At 37.3% G+C, this 19,666-nt stretch overlaps 1 protein-coding gene across 1 annotated transcript in view; it reads left to right on the top strand.

Annotated features, from left to right (window-relative positions):
• The window catches only part of LRBA (LPS responsive beige-like anchor protein), a 747,979-nt gene that overhangs the window by 165,836 nt on the left and 562,477 nt on the right, over positions 1–19,666 (top strand). The window contains exons 23-29 of the mRNA XM_018061590.1: positions 2,103–3,161; positions 5,238–5,410; positions 6,511–6,664; positions 7,052–7,232; positions 12,967–13,094; positions 13,560–13,667; positions 18,057–18,213. Coding sequence (XP_017917079.1) covers positions 2,103–3,161; positions 5,238–5,410; positions 6,511–6,664; positions 7,052–7,232; positions 12,967–13,094; positions 13,560–13,667; positions 18,057–18,213 — 1,960 coding nt within the window. The remainder of the gene's footprint in view (positions 1–2,102; positions 3,162–5,237; positions 5,411–6,510; positions 6,665–7,051; positions 7,233–12,966; positions 13,095–13,559; positions 13,668–18,056; positions 18,214–19,666) is intronic.

Below are 19,666 nucleotides of genomic sequence, written 5' to 3'. Positions count from 1 at the left end.
GCTTTTCAATATTCGTGTAACTTTCTTTCTCACTTTCTCTGTTCAGACATCTCCAGAGACCTTCCCCAGTTCCCCCCGCCCCCGCTTTTTTTCTTAAAATTTTCTTATTATTACTTGACATTATCTTGTATGTTCGTGTGTTTATTTTTCATCTATGCCATTAAACATAGGCACCGTGAACTCTGTATTGTTCACCACACAGTGTCTGGCGTGCTGTAGATAATTCAGTGAATTTTTCTTAGATGAATAAATGAGGAATTCATCAATTAAAATAAAGAACTTAGTTCAAAGATGATAGCCCTCTGGGCATTGAAGAAATTGATATTTTATTAATGTTATTATGCCATTTTACTCTTTAGTGTTGAATATAAGCATTTCATTTTGAAATATTCAAAAAAGGTCCCTACATATTCAAAACTAGGAAAATATTTATTTCCTAAACATTTTAGTTTTAGATATACCACATTATGGGGAGACCCAGGTTCGATCCCTCAGTTGGGAAGATGAAGGAGGGCATGGCAACCCACTCCAGTATGCCTTCCTGGAGAATCCCATGGACAGAGGAACCTGATGGGCTACAGTCCATGGGGGTCACAAGGAGTCAGATATGACTGAGCAACTAACACTGTCACTATAGCACATTGTGGCGAGACTGTACTGTGTATGTCATACGTAAAGGCTAGTTACCAGCTATAGAGAAACTGTGTACATTGTGCGTTATTTATAGTTTTGTTTGCATTATATCCGCCTGCATACAAAAAGGCCTGTGAATCTTTGGGCGTGGAAAATCATCTTTTCTTCTTTTTTATCTACCATCATCCTCCCATACTAGGGCTCAATAAAGGTTTGTTGACTACAAGGTTCAATTTACTATGTTCATTATAATAATATAGGTTACATAAACACTTCTAGCACTGATAAACTCTAATTATGCCTGTACCTTCTGCATGTATTATATTTACTTTTTTGGTGATGTTCACATTGAAACTTGCTAGTGGCAGTCACATAATGGTGGCTGTGAAAGTGAAGTCGTTTAGTCATGTCTGACTCTTCGCGACCGCATGGACTGTAGCCCACCAGACTCCTCCGTCCATGGGATTTTCCAGGCAAGAGTACTGGAGTGGGTTGCTGTTTCCTTCTCCAGAGAATCTTTCCGACCCAGGGATCGAAGCTGGGTTTCTGCATTGCAGGCAGAAGCTTTACCCTCTGAGCAACCAGGGAGGATTCCAATGGTGGCTATAATGTAATAATATGTCATGAAATAACATAAACCTTTGACATTAAAATCACAGAACTCTCTCTTATACTTAAACCTTGAAATTTTTCCATTTAGTTGGGCAAAATGCTAATAAGCATGATACGGGTATGTTCACAGGGCTGAGTATATAGTAATCTCTTACGTACAACTCTACAAGTGGATGGATGAATCACATGGGTGAATTAACTGGAACTTTCAGACCATTTGTGATCAGTTCAGCTTTGAAAATTATGATTGACCTTTGGGGAATGGTTGGATCTTTTTATTTCATTGCTAAAAGAATTTATATTCTTTACCTTAGTATGAAGTTATTTTCACAGCTGAATAAATGCAGAGAGAGCAGCTATAATACATAACATATATAATATTTAAGTATATAATTTGCATCATATATGAAGTGAACATAACTGATGTTTTTGATCTCTGCTGAGAATAAATCATGGAAAAATGGGTTTTCATTGCTTTTTAAACAATATATTACATAGTGCACAAAGCACTTTCCAATGGTTCATACTTAGATCTTGGTATAAGATATACAGGTTAGTAGAATAATGTACTGTTTTCCTGTACATATGTCTTAAAAATATAATCTAAATAACTGTGTTCTTGTTATTGATTGATGCCATGCTACCTGTTAGCATTGATTAGCTATACTTTTTTTGATAATTTAGATTTTTGTGGTTGATACCTTTTATTTATCATTTCATAAGATGTTATAGAAAATTGTTTCTTGCATCATATAAACCATGTGTTGGAAAAATTGAACATTTAAATTTTATGTTTTGTTTGCTCTGTTCATTTATTTTTTGTGTGTATTTTGACTCTTTGTATATTTTTTATCTAGGTCGCTTTTGAAATACACAAAGAAAACCTTGCCAATATATTAAGGGAACACCAGGGAAAAGTTGATGAAGAAACAGGGCAGTGTTCTTCAAGTCCAGTTCGAGCAGTCTCTGGCGTTAGCAGGGAGGTTAATGTTTCAGTAGAATCCCAACAATCAGATACAAAGGATTCTCCCGTGTCTTCTGATATCACTAGAAATAGTGATGAAAAGTCAAATATTGGACAGACAAGCTCAGTAGAAGCTGCATCCAACAGTGAACTGCAAATTCCTGCTACATCTAATGAAGAAAGGACAACTGGGCCAGAAAATGAGGATTTACTGGATGAAGTCCCTTTAGAAGAAACACTGATAAAAGAAACAGTTAATGCAGATAATTTAGAAAGATCTTCTGACGTAACAGAAGCTGCGACCATTTCCTCTGATTCTTGTACAACTGGCAAAGATACAGTGACTGTCAATGAAGTAACTGCTTCCATCAGTTCTCCTTCAGAAGAAGATGCTTCAGAGGTGCCAGAATTATTAGAAAAGTCTATAGTAGAGGAAGAAGATGATGATGATTATGTAGAACTGAAGGTAGAATGTAGTCCCATTGAGGAAGCCGGTCTCCCCACAGAGCCCCAAAATAATAGTTTGTCTCCAGGTGCTTCTGAAGCCAGTGAGAGAGTGGATGCGTTTAGTGATGACCATAAATTAATGTTTCAAGAGGAAGAGGCTGTAAGTAAGAAACAAACTGACGCTGAAACTCAAGATCCTGAAGATTCTGGAATCTTGCCTGTGACAGCACCAGGGGCTTCAGCTACCTCACCAGATGCGACTGCTTCCCAAGCGGCTGTACATTCGGACATTGGTCATGTGTTGGAGGAACAGGAGAAAACTAACTTCACTGGAGAAACCAAACTAAATAGTGATTCTCATGGTAATATCTTTGAGTCTCCTACTACTTCTGAGCATAAGATTGCTAAGTTGGATGTTTCCAGTGTTGCTACAGATACTGAGAGACTGGAATTGAAGGCCAGTACAAACATGGAAGTGTCCCAGCCTCCTCAACCTGTGCTTGAGGTGATCATATTTATTATTTCCTTGAACTATATTTGCATTGAGTTGAAATAGAACAAGTGTATATACTTACATTTTATTTTGTTTTAAAGTTGGTTGATAACCTGTTTGCAATTACATAAATGTGGTGAATATGAAGATTTTATTTCTTATCTTCAGCAGGGTTTGATTTTTAGTGTGAGTTTAAGTGGCAGCTTTTATTGTTAGTTTCACTACTGTATCATTAAGAGTTACTACTTTCAAGTTTCACTGTTAGCCTATTTTTAGCTTTTTTTTTTTTTTAATTTTAAAATCTTTAATTCTTACATGCATTCCCAAACATGAACCCCCCTCCCACCTCCTTCCCCATAACATCTCTCTGGGTCATCCCCATGCACCAGCCCCAAGCATGCTGTATCCTGCGTCAGACATAGACTGGCGATTCAATTCTTACATGATAGTATACATGTTAGAATGCCATTCTCCCAAATCATCCCACCCTCTCCCTCTCCCTCTGAGTCCAAAAGTCCGTTATACACATCTGTGTCTTTTTTCCTGTCTTGCATACAGGGTCATCATTGCCATCTTCCTAAATTCCATATATATGTGTTAGTATACTGTATTGGTGTTTTTCTTTCTGGCTTACTTCACTCTGTATAATCGGCTCCAGTTTCATCCATCTCATCAGAACTGATTCAAATGAATTCTTTTTAACGGCTGAGTAATACTCCATTGTGTATATGTACCACAGCTTTCTTATCCATTCATCTGCTGATGGACATCTAGGTTGTTTCCATGTCCTGGCTATTATAAACAGTGCTGCGATGAACATTGGGGTACATGTGTCTCTTTCAGTTCTGGTTTCCTCGGTGTGTATGCCCAGCAGTGGGATTGCTGGGTCATAAGGTAGTTCTATTTGCAATTTTTTCAGGAATCTCCACACTGTTCTCCATAGTGGCTGTACTAGTTTGCATTCCCACCAACAGTGTAGGAGGGTTCCCTTTTCTCCACACCCTCTCCAGCATTTATTGCTTGCAGATTTTTGGATCGCAGCCATTCTGACTGGTGTGAAGTGGTACCTCATTGTGGTTTTGATTTGCATTTCTCTAATAATGAGTGATGTTGAGCATCTTTTCATGTGTTTGTTAGCCATCCGTATGTCTTCTTTGGAGAAATGTCTATTTAGTTCTTTGGCCCATTTTTTGATTGGGTCGTTTATTTTTCTGGAGTTGAGCTGCATAAGTTGCTTGTATATTTTTGAGATTAGTTGTTTGTCAGTTGCTTCATTTGCTAAAAATATGGAACGCTTCACGAATTTGCGTGTCATCCTTGTGCAGGGGCCATGCTAATCTTCTCTGTATCGTTCCAATTTTAGTATATGTGCTGCCGAAGCAAGCACCTATTTTTAGCTTTTATAAAGCAAAGTTTGGAAATACTTTCCTTTTGCCCTTTATTTGATGACCCCAGTCATAGTTAGGACATTAGTTTTTCTGCTACCTTCCTGCAGAACCACCTGCTTTGTATAATTTTATGTACAAACTATGCAGTTTAAAATTGTTTCGTGAGGTCTGTTTGTGAGCTGCAGGAGCCTTTGTGAGATTCAGAGGCAGAGCTTTCTTCTTGACCAGTATGTCAGAGGGATCCCTGACACCACTGAGGCTCCATGTTGACGTTTCCCACTTGATTGAACTCTTACTGCTCTCCTTCTTCCTTCTGTATTGGTTTGGTCTTCATTCTATTGTCTTTATTTTTGTTTTTTCTTAATTCTAGCTAATTCATAATCCAGATGCAGCCTTTCTTTTATGCCAGTACTGAAAATCCAAAACTTCTTGATTCATGTATAAAATGCTGTATTAACTGGTGATAACACTGACATGGTTCCAGGCCAGTTACTGCTGAATTGTGCTAGTTCAGCATTTCTTGTAACTTGGCTTTCAATGTATCATTGTCATTATTCATTAATAATTTTTCTCTTATTTGGTTCCTTAGGGTCTTGAAATGTGAGTATTTGTCAGGTGAATTGCATAGACTCTATTAGATATTAATGCCTTCTTTTGCAGGTGAACTTACTTTATTACTCTTTTTAACTTTCTCTGTTAGATGTCAAGGCAACAAGAGCAGCCAGGGCAAGGGACAGCCGACACAGTTAATGGACAGAGGAGGGATTCCAGGTCTATGTTCCGTATTCCTGAGTTCAGATGGTCTCAAATGCATCAGCGTTTGCTCACTGATCTATTATTTTCAATAGAAACAGACATACAGATGTGGAGAAGGTTTGTCCATTCATTTATCATAGAAGATGTATATAAATTTTAGTCTTTGTTTTCAAAGAAATTTATTTAGTTAACATTCTGTAGTTAACTATAGTCATTTGGTTCAAAAGTAGGATGTAAATTATTTCTGTGGTAGGATTTTATTGAATTAATGTCTATTCTCTTAACAAAAGTGAGGTATCATATTTATAGTACAAAATCTTGAAAATCAGAGATTTTTCTTTTAAAATATTTGCTGAAGATTTTCTGTGGCATATTTTATATCATATAATTTGCCTGAATGTACTCCAGTACTCTTGCCTGGGAAATCCCATGGGCAGAGGAGCCTGGTAGTCTGCAGTCCATGGGGTCGTGAAGAGTCAGACATGACTGAGCGACTTCCCCTTCTCTTTTCCCTTTCATGCACTGGAGAAGGAAATGGCAACCCACTCCATTGTTCTTGCCTGGAGAATCCCAGGGACGGGGGAACCTGGTGGGCTGCTGTCTATGGGGTCGCACAGAGTTGGACACGACTGAAACGACTTAGCAGTAGCCAAATGCATTTACTTCTAGAAGACGTAAAAAAATGGGATTTAGGTAAAACATCTAATTTTCCAGTGTATTTTTACTATAAAAAGTCTGTGTATTTTAGATTATCCTCCGTTGTGTGACTTATGATTTTTAAAAGTGCCTAATTTGTTTATTGTTAGTTGTATTCTACTCTTATTCTGTTTAAAAACATTTCATGGCATTATCTAAGAAAATGTTACTAGGAAACTCATTTTTCATAGCACATGTAACACCATTTACCTCTGAGTTTTTGTGACTTCAAATTTTGCTCCTAATTTAGGGTGATTTAGTTCAACTTTTATATCAAGTGTAAGATCAATAGTATTTACTGTTCAGAACTGAAAAAGAGCACAGATCGTAACCACTGATATGGAATGGTCTGCATATTCTGAGGAAGTATACGCCCCCCAGAATGCCTGCTTGCATCATTATATTTCCTCGGCTTTCAAGATGAAGCGAAAAAAGCACCTCTTATGCTCCCTTCCCTCAAGTAGGCAACTGTGATTTCCTTTCTTTAGCATTGTGAGTAAACATCATTTATCTTTGAACAGCCATTCAACAAAGACAGTTATGGACTTCGTGAATAGCAGTGATAATATCATCTTTGTACACAACACCATTCATCTCATCTCTCAAGTGATGGACAATATGGTCATGGCTTGTGGGGGTATACTGCCATTGCTTTCAGCTGCTACGTCGGCTACAGTAAGGACTTTACTATGTAAAATTGGTGGGAAAACATGACTTATATGTTCTGATTGATTAAAACTTAAATGTGGTGGTTCTGTAATTCAAAAACAGCAGAATCTGTTATAATTACTTGAAAGGACCTTAGACTCTGTCCCAGGAATGATGGCACTAGAGAATGTTTAATTATCAGGGATGAATTAGTTAGTGAGGAATATGACTGACAGTGTTTCACCTGAATGTATGCTTTTTTTTTTTAGATGAAATGATAAGGAAATTCCTCTGTTGAACTAGATTTATAAAAGCCAAACTTTTTATAAAATTTAGAAATTTGGGGAATGTATCTCATAAAATTGAGCTTTTTCAGAATATATATATATAAATGTCAAAATTTATTCCTTACAGCATGAGCTGGAGAATATTGAACCTACTCAAGGGCTTTCAATAGAAGCCTCTGTGACATTTTTGCAGAGATTAATTAGCCTTGTGGATGTACTTATATTTGCAAGTTCTCTTGGCTTCACTGAAATTGAAGCTGAAAAAAATATGTCATCTGGAGGAATTTTGCGGCAGAGTCTCCGACTAGGTGAGCTGTTAAACCCCATTACTTAGGAATTTACTTAAATTTTCAGTAATACAGACGTATTACGTTGAATATTTTCTTTCCCCTGTTGGTGGGAAAATATTTGCTAGGCAGTTTGTCTTATGATACTTTTAACTTCCAAAGAGTAAAGGACTGTGTATGCATTGGCTACAGTAGTACTTGTAAGGGTGGATCGAGGAGGAGGATATGTTTTAAAAATTCTACAAAGTTGTTTCTGATCAGCATTACTCCCCGCAGCCCCCAGTCTCCTTTTGCTTTGAAGTACTGCTTCTCTACTGACAGAATGTGGTCCACTGGAGAAGGGAATGGCAAACCATTTCAGTATTCTTGCCTTGAGAACCCCATGAACAGCATAAAAAGGCAAAATGATAGGATACTGAAAGAGGAACTCCCCAGGTCAGTAGGTGCCCAATATGCTACTGAGATCAGTGGAGAAATAACTCCAGAAAGAATGAAGGGATGGAGCCAAAGCAAAAACAATACCCAGCTGTGGATGTGACTAGTGCTAGAGGCAAGGTCTGATGCTGTAAAGGCAATATTGCATAGGGACCTGGAATGTCAAGTCCAAGAATCAACGCAAATTGGAAGAAGTCAAACAGGAGATGGCAAGAGTGAATGTCGACATTCTAGGAATCAGTGAACTAAAATGGACTGGAATGGGTGAATTTAACTCAGATGACCATTGTATCTACTACTGCAGGCAGGAATCCCTCAGAAGAAATGGAGTAGCCATCATGGTCAACAAAAGAGTCCAAAATGCAAACTTGGATGCAATCTCCAAAACGACAGAATGATCTCTCTTCATTTCCAAGGCAAACTATTCAATATCACAGTAATCCAGGTCTGTGCCCCACTAGTAACAGTGAAGAAGCTGAACGGTTCTATGAAGATCTACAAGACCTTTTAAAACTAACACCCCCAAAGATGTCCTTTTCATTATAGGGGACTGGAATGCAAAAGTAGGAAGTCAAGAAACACCTGGAGTAACAGGCAAATTTGGCCTTGGAATACGGAATGAAGCAGGGCAAAGACTAATAGAGTTTTGCCAAGAAAATGCACTGGTCATAGCAAATACCCTCTTCTAAAACACAAGAGAAGACTCTACACATACACATCACCAGATGGTCAACACCGAAATCAGATTGATTATATTCTTTGCAGCCAAAGATGGAGAAGCTCTATACAGTCAGCAAAAACAAGACCGGGAGCTGACTGTAGTTCATATCGTGAGCTCCTTATTGCCAAATTCAGACTTAAATTGAAGAAAATAGGGAAAACCACTAGACCATTCAGGTATGACCTAAATCAAATTCATTATGATTATACAGTAGACGTGAGAAATAGATTTAAGGGACTAAATCTGATAGATAGAGTGCCTGGTGAACTATGGAATGAGGTTGGTGACATTGTACAGGAGACAGGGATCAAGACCATCCCCATGGAAAAGAAATGCAAAAAAGCAAAATGGCTGTCTGGGGAGGCCTTGCAAGTAGCTGTGAAAAGAAGAGAAGCAAAAAGCAAAGGAGAAAAGGAAAGATATAAGCATCTGAATGCAGAGTTCCAAAGAATAGCAAGAAGAGATAAGAAAGCCTTCCTCAGGGATCAATGCAAAGAAATAGAGGAAAACAACAGAATGGGAAAGACTAGAGATCTCTTCAAGAAATGAGAGATACCAAGGGAACATTTCATGCAAAGATGGGCTCGATAAAGGACAGAAATGGTTTGGACTGAACAGACAGACGATATTAAGAAGAGGTGGCAAGAATACACAGAAGAACTGTACAAAAAAGATCTTCACGACCAAGATAACCACGATGGTGGTTATCACCTAGAGCCAGACATCCTGGAATGTGAAGTCAAGTGGACCTTAGAAAGCATCACTACAAAGTTAGTGGAGGTGACAGAATTCCAGTAGAGCTATTTCAAATCCTGAAAGATGATGCTGTGAAAGTGCTGCACTCAAAATGCTAGCAAATTTGTAAAACTCAGCAGTGGCCACAGGACTGGAAAAGGTCAGTTTTCATTCCAATCCCAAAGAAAGGCAATGCCAAAGAATCCTCAAACTACCACACAGTTGCACTCATCTCACATGCTAGTAAAGTAATGCACAAAATTCTCCAAGCCAGGCTTAAGCAATACGTGAACTGTAAACTTCCAGATGTTCAAGCTGGTTTTAAAAAGGCGGAGGAATCAGAGATCAAATTGCCAACATCCGCTGGATCATCGAAAAAGCAAGAGAGTTCCAGGAAAACATCTATTTCTGCATTATTGACTATGCCAAAGCCTTTGACTGTGTGCTTCACAATAAACAGTGGAAAATTCTTCAAGAGATGGGAATACCAGACCACCTGACCTGCCTCCTGAGTAACCTGTATGCAGGTCAGGAATCAACAGTTGGAACTGGACATGGAACAACAGATTGGTTCCAAATAGGAAAAGGAGTACGTCAAAGCTGTATATTGTCACCCTGCTTATTTAACCTCTATGCAGAGTACATCATGAGAAACGCTGGGCTGGAGGAAGCACAAGCTGGAATCAAGACTGCCGGGAGAAATGTCAATAACCTCAGATATGTAGATGACACCACCCTTATGGCAGAAAGTGAAGAGGAACTAAAAAGCCTCTTGATGAAAGTGAAAGAGAGGAGAGTGAAAAAGTTGGCTTAAAGCTCAACATTCAGAAAACGAAGATCATGGCATCCGGTCCCATCACTTCATGGGAAATAGATGGGGAAACAGTGTCAGACTTTATCTTTTTGGGCTCCAAAATCGCTGCAGATGGTGATTGCAGCCATGAAATTAAAAGACGCTTACTCCTTGGAAGGAAAGTTATGACCAACCTAGACAGTATTTTAAAAAGCAGAGACATTACTTTGCTGACTAAGGTCCATCTAGTCAAGGCTGTGGTTTTTCCAGTAGTCATGTATGGATGTGAGAATTGGACTGTGAAGAAGGCTGAGTGCCGAAGAATTGATGCTTTTGAACTGTGGTGTTGGAGAAGACTCTTGAAAGTCCCTTGGACTGCAAGGAGATCCAAGTAGTTCATTCTAAAGAAGATCAGGCCTGGGAGTTCTTTGGAAGGAATGATGCTAAAGCTGAAACTCCATTACTTTGGCCACCTCATGTGAAGAGCTGACTCATTGGAAAAGACTCTGATGCTGGGAGGGTTGGGGGCAGGAGGAGAAGGGGACGACAGAGGACGAGATGGCTGGATGGCATCACCGACTCGATGGACGAGAGTTTGAGTGAACTCTGGGAGTTGGTGATGGACAGGGAGGCCTGGCGTGCTGCGATTCATGGGGTCGCAAAGAGTCAGACACGACTGAGCAATTGAACTGAATTGAGTCCTCAAATTTTGATGTGATTCATACACATGGATCACCAGATGATATTCTTAAAATGCTGATTAGCTTATATAGGTCTGGGATGAGGCCTAAAATTGTCCTTCTAGTAAGTCTCAGGTAGTATTGTTGCTACTTCTCTTAGAAACACACTTGAGTAGCAAGGTTCTAAACCAACATCGTTAAAATGTAGCCATTAATCCAGATAAGTTGTGATGAAATTAATATAACTGTTAAATCTCTGCTCTTGTCCTGGAGGCAGTTCTTCCTTGAATTTTTAAGTGAAATCTGAAATTCCTTTGGTGAAGAAAAATTGTTTTTCTCTATTCAGAATATTTCCTGTATCTAGTTGTAAATACTGAGACTTTGTTAATGATTTGCTTATTAAATGGCGAGAAGTAGGTGGATAAAAGGGGACCAAGAAATGAAAGCAAAATCTTTAGGAACCATGGCCATGCAAAGACAGATTAATAAGATACCTATGAAAATATAATATCAAAATTTGAAAGTCTAATTAGTTAATAAAATATTTCCCCATATTTAGCAAGAATATCTATACTTAGATATTCAGACATACTTAGATTTTTTTGGTACAATGATTATTTTCACTCAAAATACGATTCAAAGTACTTTTAAACTCGGGATGCTCTACAGAACTTGGTATACTATTTCTAGGACATTGTTTTAAAATCCTAGCTAAGAGTCAGGTGGTAAGCTTGACAAAACAAAAGCTTTCATTTACTATTGTTGCATGTCATTTCTGATTTTCACATTGTCATGTAGTGACAGTAGTCATTTTCTCCCATTCATTCATTTGTATTTTTTTTAATCATGAGGAAATTTGAGATCAAAGTAGTTATTTAACTTAATGAAAATTCAGACGCTCTAAATTGGCAGAGTTGGAATTTGAATATAGTTTAACTAGTATTGCTGTTCTTTCTCTTATAGGATATACCATTAAACTTTATATCAGTAATACAATTAAAATATTTAGAACCTATTACTTTGTATATGCCAGTTTTAAACCTCTCCACTTCCTGAAAAGAGTACACTTGTAGAATTGAAAGTAGAAGCGTACACTATCAATGCTTTGCTATACTCAAGAAGTATGAAATTCAGAAACTAGGAGAATACTCTGTCTCCCTCTATTTCCATAACTATAGAAGAAAATAAAGGAATACTTCAGTGTGCTCCAGCACCACATGTTCTCCTTGTTCAGGACCACTTAACAGCACATGGTAAGCCTGGTCACAGCAGTGCAGATGGTTTCATCCCTGGCCTTCTCACTCCTGTGTTCGTGAAGTTGGAAGTGAGGTCAGATGGCGACAGTAAGAGTAAACTTTACTACTGAGACTGGTTGATACTAGGCGCTCCAGTGTGGTTTCTGACTTTGTAATGCAGACCCAAACTTGATGCTCTGCAGCCTCTGAGAAAAGTAGTTGGAACGTTTTTTGCTGGGCCTGACCCCAGACTGCACAGAGTTGTGTTCCATGTTCTTCCTCCCTCCCTCCCTCTTCACTCTGTTCCTTCTCTTTCTCCAGCTTCTGTGGCTCTCTTTGGGCACCTTTCTCAATACGCTCCTTTTTCAATTCCGTGTGTAGTAGCTGTATGATAGTCAGCTGGTACTTGAGGTTATCACCTAAGTTTGCTATTTTATTCCTAATTTGCTCTCCCACTCTTGTGGAGACAAATACTTTTAGGGCTACTGATTTGGCTGGGATTGGAGATGATGACATGATATGAATCAATTCATACTCAATTGTATATTACCTAAGTCTTTAAAGTTCACAGTTAACATCTGAGTAACTTGAGTTAACTGCCTGATAAGTGAGATGTTTAGAGAGGTAATTTTGGATGGTATATTAATCACAATCTCCTTTTTGTCCCCTACCTTTTAAACCGTTTTAATGAAAGCCAGTAGAAGATAGACCTTATGAATAAATATTCCCTTTAATGCTATACCCTCTATCAGTCCCTATTACTATCATGCTGTAATCATAAAAATTTTAAGAAAGATGTGCAGGTTTCTAGTTTAACTGTTTGACTTTAGTGAAGATAATAGAGGGACTGGTTGATGGCACTGTGATTTACTTTGTTTTCTTACACTTTTAAAATCTTTTCTTCCCTATCTTTTCCCCCATAAAAGATTATTTCAAGTAACTTATGTGAGATCTAAGAAACAGTATAAGGTTCTTTTAGCAGTGGGCCCTAACAGAGTGGCTACCAGAGTCAGAAAACAAACGGTAGGTGATGGAGCCCAGGGATATTTTAGGAATTTGCTGAAGGTGATCTGTTTCGAGTAAAATCTTATGCAACTTATATAGGTGGGTTTTGTCAGTTCCGTCATCTTAAATACAATGTTTTCCTAAATTGCAGTGTGTGCAGTGGCAGTAAGGAATTGCTTAGAGTGTCAGCAGCAGTCGCAGCTGAGGAATAAAAGCGAAGCAGGAAAAAGCCAGAAAATGGCACACAGCCTGATTCCCACTGGGAAATCTGCTGCGAAGGTAAGCCTGCAGAGTAATTAATTAAATAAGAAAGCATTCTCTTATTTTACAGTTAAGATCTTAAATTTATTTGTTCCTTTCAACATAAAGTTAAATAAATCTGACAGAAGTCCTAAAATAGTTATTTTAGTCTGTGGACATAACCTTCAAATATTTGTGTTTGAGTATACAGTAAAGATTTGCTTATACTTAATCTTGTCTGGTTTTCCAAATGTTTACTTTCCTTGTGTCCATGATACTTTTCCCTCCAGATACTTCAGTTTGTGTTTCACGAACTTGTTGAGTTAGCATGCAGATCTTTTTCCTTTCATGACTCCCTTCTATACCCACCCCTCTGTCTTGGTACTCAAAAACAGAAGCGAGGAGGAGGAAACCAAGCTGGGAAAAGATTTGTCGCCCACGGAATAGTGTGTTATTTTTAAAAATATCTCTGCAGTGTGTGTTTATATGTTTTATCTTAAATAGAGTCCAGTGGACCTTGTAACTGGTGGTATATCTCCAGTGAGAGATTTTGACAGGCTCTTACAAGACATGGATATTAATCGACTTCGGGCAGTTGTCTTCAGAGACATAGTAAGTTCCAGTATTTCTTTCACGTATTCTCTTAGCTGGCACATATTTCCTCCTAGGCCCAAAGTATTGAGAGTGAACACTTTTTGTGGTATAAAATCGTCAAGTAGAAATAAGAAGACTTAGATACCAGTTCTCTTGACAATGATTTTAGAATCTTAGAATCTTAGAAAGTATTACTTATATACATGGAGCTAATATATCAGAGTGTTGCCACTGATAACAACAGCACATTATTAGATAGTAAGCATTCTAAGTGCTTTATGTATTATCATTAATTCCAACAACTTCTTGAGTTGTGTACTTTGCAATTCCAATTTTATAAGTGAGGAATTTGAAGCACAGAGAGTTCATGTAACTTTTTTAAGCTAATGGAGCTAGAAAATGATAGGATTCAGACTCATCAGTCAAACACCAGAACCTGTGCTTTGAAAGTTTTATATGATATAAAAGTACATGATGATATATGGCAAAACCACAATATTGTAAAGTAATTAGCCTCCAATTAAAATAAATTTATATTAAAAAATAAATTTAAAAAAGTACATGATGAAATGTTGTTTTATGGTATTTTAAGTATTTTAAAGGTGAAAGGTTTGTTTTAGCTAATTTTGAGACATAATATGGCAGAATTTCATGTAGAAATTGTAATGTTGTTTAAAAAAACATAAACATGAAAATTAAAATCATTTGTGATCCTGCTCACTTGGATTTGGAGTATTATCATTAATATTCACTGAACTCTTACTGTGTGTTGAGTACTAGGCTGCTCTATACTACACGTAAGTTTTTGAAAAATAAACTTTATAACTTCAGTTTTAATTTTCCTTTTTCTAGTGTTTTACTTCACTCTTGATTCTTCATGAAGTTTGCAATTTGTTAATAGTAGTTGTTATTAGCTATAGCTAATAGTCTAAACACTTATGTATATTAAGCATAAGACTGGATGATTGATAATGTATTATCTCATTTAATTCAAAGAATACTTCTGTGAGAAAGATAGCAGTATTAGCTTAAATTATCTGCTTAAAACCACAAATAGTGATAGGTAAAAGTGGATTAAGGGCCTAAGGAATCTGATTCTTGAAAATTTCATATTAACCATACTTCAGAATTTTCATCTTAACTAACATCTGTATATACTTAATTATGCTCCCTCTCTGGATCTCCGGTTATTGCTTTTTGGTCACTGTATTATTCCTTTTATTAACAAAGCATCACCTTTGTAGTTTTCTAAACCCACTGCCGGTGGTCTACTGTGGAACCAAATATTGCCACTTCCTTCTCTCCCCATTCTCTTGGAGCAGTTGTTGAGTCTATTGCCCTGTAACTTTGTATTTCCTAAAATGAATTTTAAAAATCTACAATAAGTGATGTAAGTCTTTGGCTTTAAAATTTTTCTAATGACTTTCCTATAGCATTTAAAATGAAATCAATACACCTTACCCTGGCTCTTATTATATCACAATATTTGGACAGAAAATTAGAGTGTCTCCTATGTCTACCATGTCATTTCTGAAAGTAAGAAATAACTTTAATTTTTTTGGTAATTAGAAAAGTGATAAAGTCATCTTATAGGACTTTTACAAAAGGGAAAAGAGCTTATTTCTCAGGCTATATCCAGAGCCTATTCTAGCATAAGCAAACTTTGAAGAAAAAGGAAATTACCTAAGATTGGGGATATAAATAAATCATTACCTAGAACTTAAGAGCTAAGGTTTTTAATCACTCTAATCTGAGTTCAGATTTGCTTTTGCATTTACTGTGTGCCCTTAGGTAAATTACTTAACTTCTGTAGGCCTCATTTTATGTATATGGGTTAATGACTGTAGCACAGTGCCTGACTCACAGTAAGTATTTAATAAATGGCAGCTACAGTTGAAAACAAATTTGTTTCGGGAGTTAGGTCTTAAACATAAGGATCTATGCGATATTTCTTATTTAGGCATAAAACAGGCATACCCTGTATACTTCATACTGTAGTTACTAAACATTGAACATGCTAATGGGCTAAATAAAAATTTCAATTCAGTTCAGTTCATTCGCTCAGTCGTGTCCATCTCTTTGCGACCCCATGAATCGCAGCACTCCAGGCCTCCCTGTCCAGCGCCAACTCCTGGAGTTCACTCAGACTCACGTCCATTGAGTCCGTGATGCCATCCAGCCATCTCATCCTCTGTCGTCCCCTTCTCCTCCTGCCTTCAATCTTTTCCAGCATCAGAGTCTTTTCCAATGAGTCAACTCTTTGCATGAGGTGGCCAGAGTATTGGAGGTTCAGCTTTAGCATCAATCCTTCCAATGAATACCCAGGACTGATCTCCTTTAGAGTGGACTGGTTGGATCTCCTTGCAGTCCAAGGGACTCTCAAGAGTCTTCTCCAACACCACAGTTCAAAAGCATCAATTCTTTGGCTCTCAGCTTTCTTCACAGTCCAACTCTCACATCCATACATGACCACTAGAAAAACCATAGCCTTGATTAGACAGATCTTTGTTGACAAAGTAATGTCTCTGCTTTTCAATATGCTATCTAGGTTGGTGATAACTTTCCTTCCAAGGAGTAAGCGTCTTTTCATTTCATGGCTGCAATCACCATCTGCAGTGATTTTGGAGCCCCCCAAAATAAAGCCTGACACTGTTTCCACTGTTTCCCCATCTATTTCCCATGAAGTGATGGGACTGGATGCCGTGATGTTAGCTTTCTGAATGTTGAGCTTTAAGCCAACTTTTTCACTCTCCTCTTTCACTTTCATCAAGAGCCTTTTTAGTTCCTCTTCACTTTCTGCCATAAGGGTGGTATCATCTGCATATCTGAGGTTATTGAGATTTCTCCCTGCCATCTTGATTCCAGCTTGTGCTTCTTCCAGCCCAGCGTTTCTCATGATGTACTCTGCATGGAGGTTAGAGAAGTAGGGTGACAATATATAGCCTTGACGTACTCCTTTTCGCATTTGGAACCAGTCTGTTGTTTCATATCCAGTTCTAACTGTTGCTTCCTGACCTGCATATAGGTTTCTCAAGAGGCAGGTCAGGTGGTCTGGTATTCCCATCTCTTTCAGAATTTTCCACAGTTTATTGTGATCCACACAGTCAAAGGCTTTGGCATCGTCAATAAAGCAGAAATAGATGTTTTTCTGGAACTGTCTTGCTTTTTTGATGATCCAGCAGATGTTGGCAATTTGATCTCTGGTTCCTCTGCCTTTTTTAAAACCAGCTTGAACATTTAGATAGGTATAAATAATTTATAAAACATTAAGAAGACGAAGCAGGTTATTTGCCTACATTGTTAATGTTGATACCATTGGTAGCAGTTATTGTAATAAATGATAGGATTATGTGGCAGAAGAACATAGGAGTTTCTGGAGAAAAGGGTACCTTAATTTAAGAGAAGAAAAATGAACATATCTTTTCTATCAAGACTAATAAGGTGTTACACATGAACCTAAGAACTACCAAAGATTCTTGTCAGGTTATAAATATATCTAATAAGCCTGTTAAGTGGATATTTTCAGTAGACTCTGAAATTTAATTTTTCTCTGAAATTGTGTCCAAAACTTGTGATAATCATTAATTGATAACTTTAAAGCCATATTTGTACCCGTTGTTTCCATTTATTTATCTCCTAGGCAACCATGTTCTTTATTTTGTTTATCCTAAATTTATGTGCTACTTGAGTTTCAGAATTTGATGGACAAATTTTGACTTTTTCCTTTAGGTTCAAATGTATTTTTAAAAGTTATCAAAATTAGTAATGTGTGCAATGTTCCTTTGAAAACGGGGAATTTTTATTAGGTGAAGCGGTGATTGATATGTATAGGAGATCTGTAGAGCTGAGATGAAGCCTGAACCTCTTTAGAGATCAGCCTGGTTTGTCCTTTTCTTTCTCCAGACACTGTATTAAGTCCCGGACACTTGTTTGTCTATATTCCTTTGAAATACGCTTGAGAATTTCTTTAGCATCTAGTTCTGTCTCTGATAACCTTGCTTTTAATAATCTCAAATGTTTGTCTTTTAGGAAAACTGTTATTCTGATTTTTTAAAAACATAATTTAATTCTTATGGTTGGAAGTAAAAATAATGGTTCATATATAATTATAGTTGCTATTTGATTAATCTTATAAGTATATTAGGACATATCTCTTCAGATTGAGTTACTTAATGTAAAAAAAATGAGCCAGCATCTCTCTCCTGTTTCACAAGCATAAAACCTAAGATATACAGGCATATTTTTAAGAGTCTTTGTTCAATCTTTGCTCAGGTGAATGCATTACTATTTTCTGTGTATTTCAAAAGATTTGTGAATATGTTCTGTATTTGAATGTTGTCTTGTAAAATAAGATTCAAACGTGTTACTTAGTAGTGGCATGATTAACTCCTTTTATTTTCTCCCCAGGAGGATAGCAAACAAGCACAGTTTTTAGCCTTGGCAGTTGTATATTTCATCTCTGTTCTTATGGTGTCAAAGTACAGAGACATTTTGGAACCGCAGAATGAAAGGCACAGCCAGTCTAGAGAAACTGGTAGTGAATGTGGAAATTTGTCACTCCCTGGTAAGTTTCTGCATTTTATTATCTGGCATCCAAAAGTCAAGTAAAACATTACCTACTTACGGCAGTTAAAATATTCATCCTGGAATTTAAATCTGTTTATGTATACATTAATGAGAACATGCAATTATTTTTTATTAATAACGAAGTGTTTTAAAGACCCTGTAGTTAATTGCAACTGAGACATGATTTCTGTTTTAAGTGAGCCATCTAATTAAAAAATAACTGAGAAAATGTGACGGTTTACAAATAAAGTATTAAATGTTTTTAACTCAGCATTGTTGTAAAGAATAACTTATATTCTCTTATAAGACATATTTGTTAACAAATAAGTGTAATAATTGGAGTTATGTATAAAATTAGCTGCCACTCATAGATGTATAGAGAAGCAGCTAATGTGGTTATAGAAGTAGCTCCTACCCAACAGAGGAGATTTATCTATCCAATCAGTATTCATTTGGTACCTCTTAGGTACCTGTTCATTACTGATGAGCAGAAACAAAAAAATCTGCCTTCATGGAGCTTGTATTCCAGGAGAATAAATAGAAAATGGGTATATACAATAAAACAAATTGTATAGTATTTTAGATGTTAAGCCTTAAGACAATAAAAATTGGGGAAATAAATCAGGAATAACCAGGAGAAAGGGAGTGTGAATTTTCACTCTAAGGAGAATGGGAAATTTTTGGAGGGCTTTGAGTACAGGAGTTAGAATTGATGTACATTATTAAAAAGTAGAATGTGAAATTCTGTTAAGATTACTTCCTGTAGGGCAAGAAAAAGTGGAATTTCAGTTATGGACCACTGTGTTACAGATTACCTCAAAGCGAAAACTCCCAACTGTTTTAGTCTTGTTATCCTGATTCCGTGACTTTGATTCAGATAAGGCACAATGGTAAAAATTCCTGCTCCAAATGATGTTTCTGGGGTTGGAAAGTCTGAGATAATTTTTCTACTCATTTATCTAGTGCCTCAGCTAGAATAGCTCCAAGATCTAGGGCTGATGGGCTAAAATGACTAGACTGGGGTTGTATGTGGGGGACCTTGCTACTTGTTTTCAGCTAAATTCCTTTGTTTTACTCCATTAGTTTGGAGGTCCTTTATCTCCTATATGGAGGTCTCTCTACATGATCTTACCAGCAAGGTAGCCAGACTGCTTTCAGAGATGTTCAGGGATTCCGAGAATGCATTAACTGTTAGATCTTCTTAGAGACTGGGTACTGAACTGGCCCATTGTCACTTTTGCCACGTAAGTGTAAGTATGTCAGGCCCTGTGGAAAATTCTTCAAGAGATGGGAATACCAGACCACCTGACCTGACTCCTGAGAGATCTGTATGCAGGTCAAGGAGCAACAGTTAGAACTGGATGCGGAACAACAGACTGGTTCCAAATAGGGAAAGGAGTACATCAAGGCTGTATATTGCTACCCTGCTTATTTAACTTATGTGCAGAGAA

Source organism: Capra hircus, chromosome 17 (assembly GCF_001704415.2).
Source record: "Capra hircus breed San Clemente chromosome 17, ASM170441v1, whole genome shotgun sequence".
NCBI lineage: Eukaryota > Metazoa > Chordata > Mammalia > Artiodactyla > Bovidae > Capra > Capra hircus.
The sequence above is the reverse complement of the archived record's forward strand: the minus strand, read 5'-3'. Positions and strand labels throughout refer to the sequence as shown.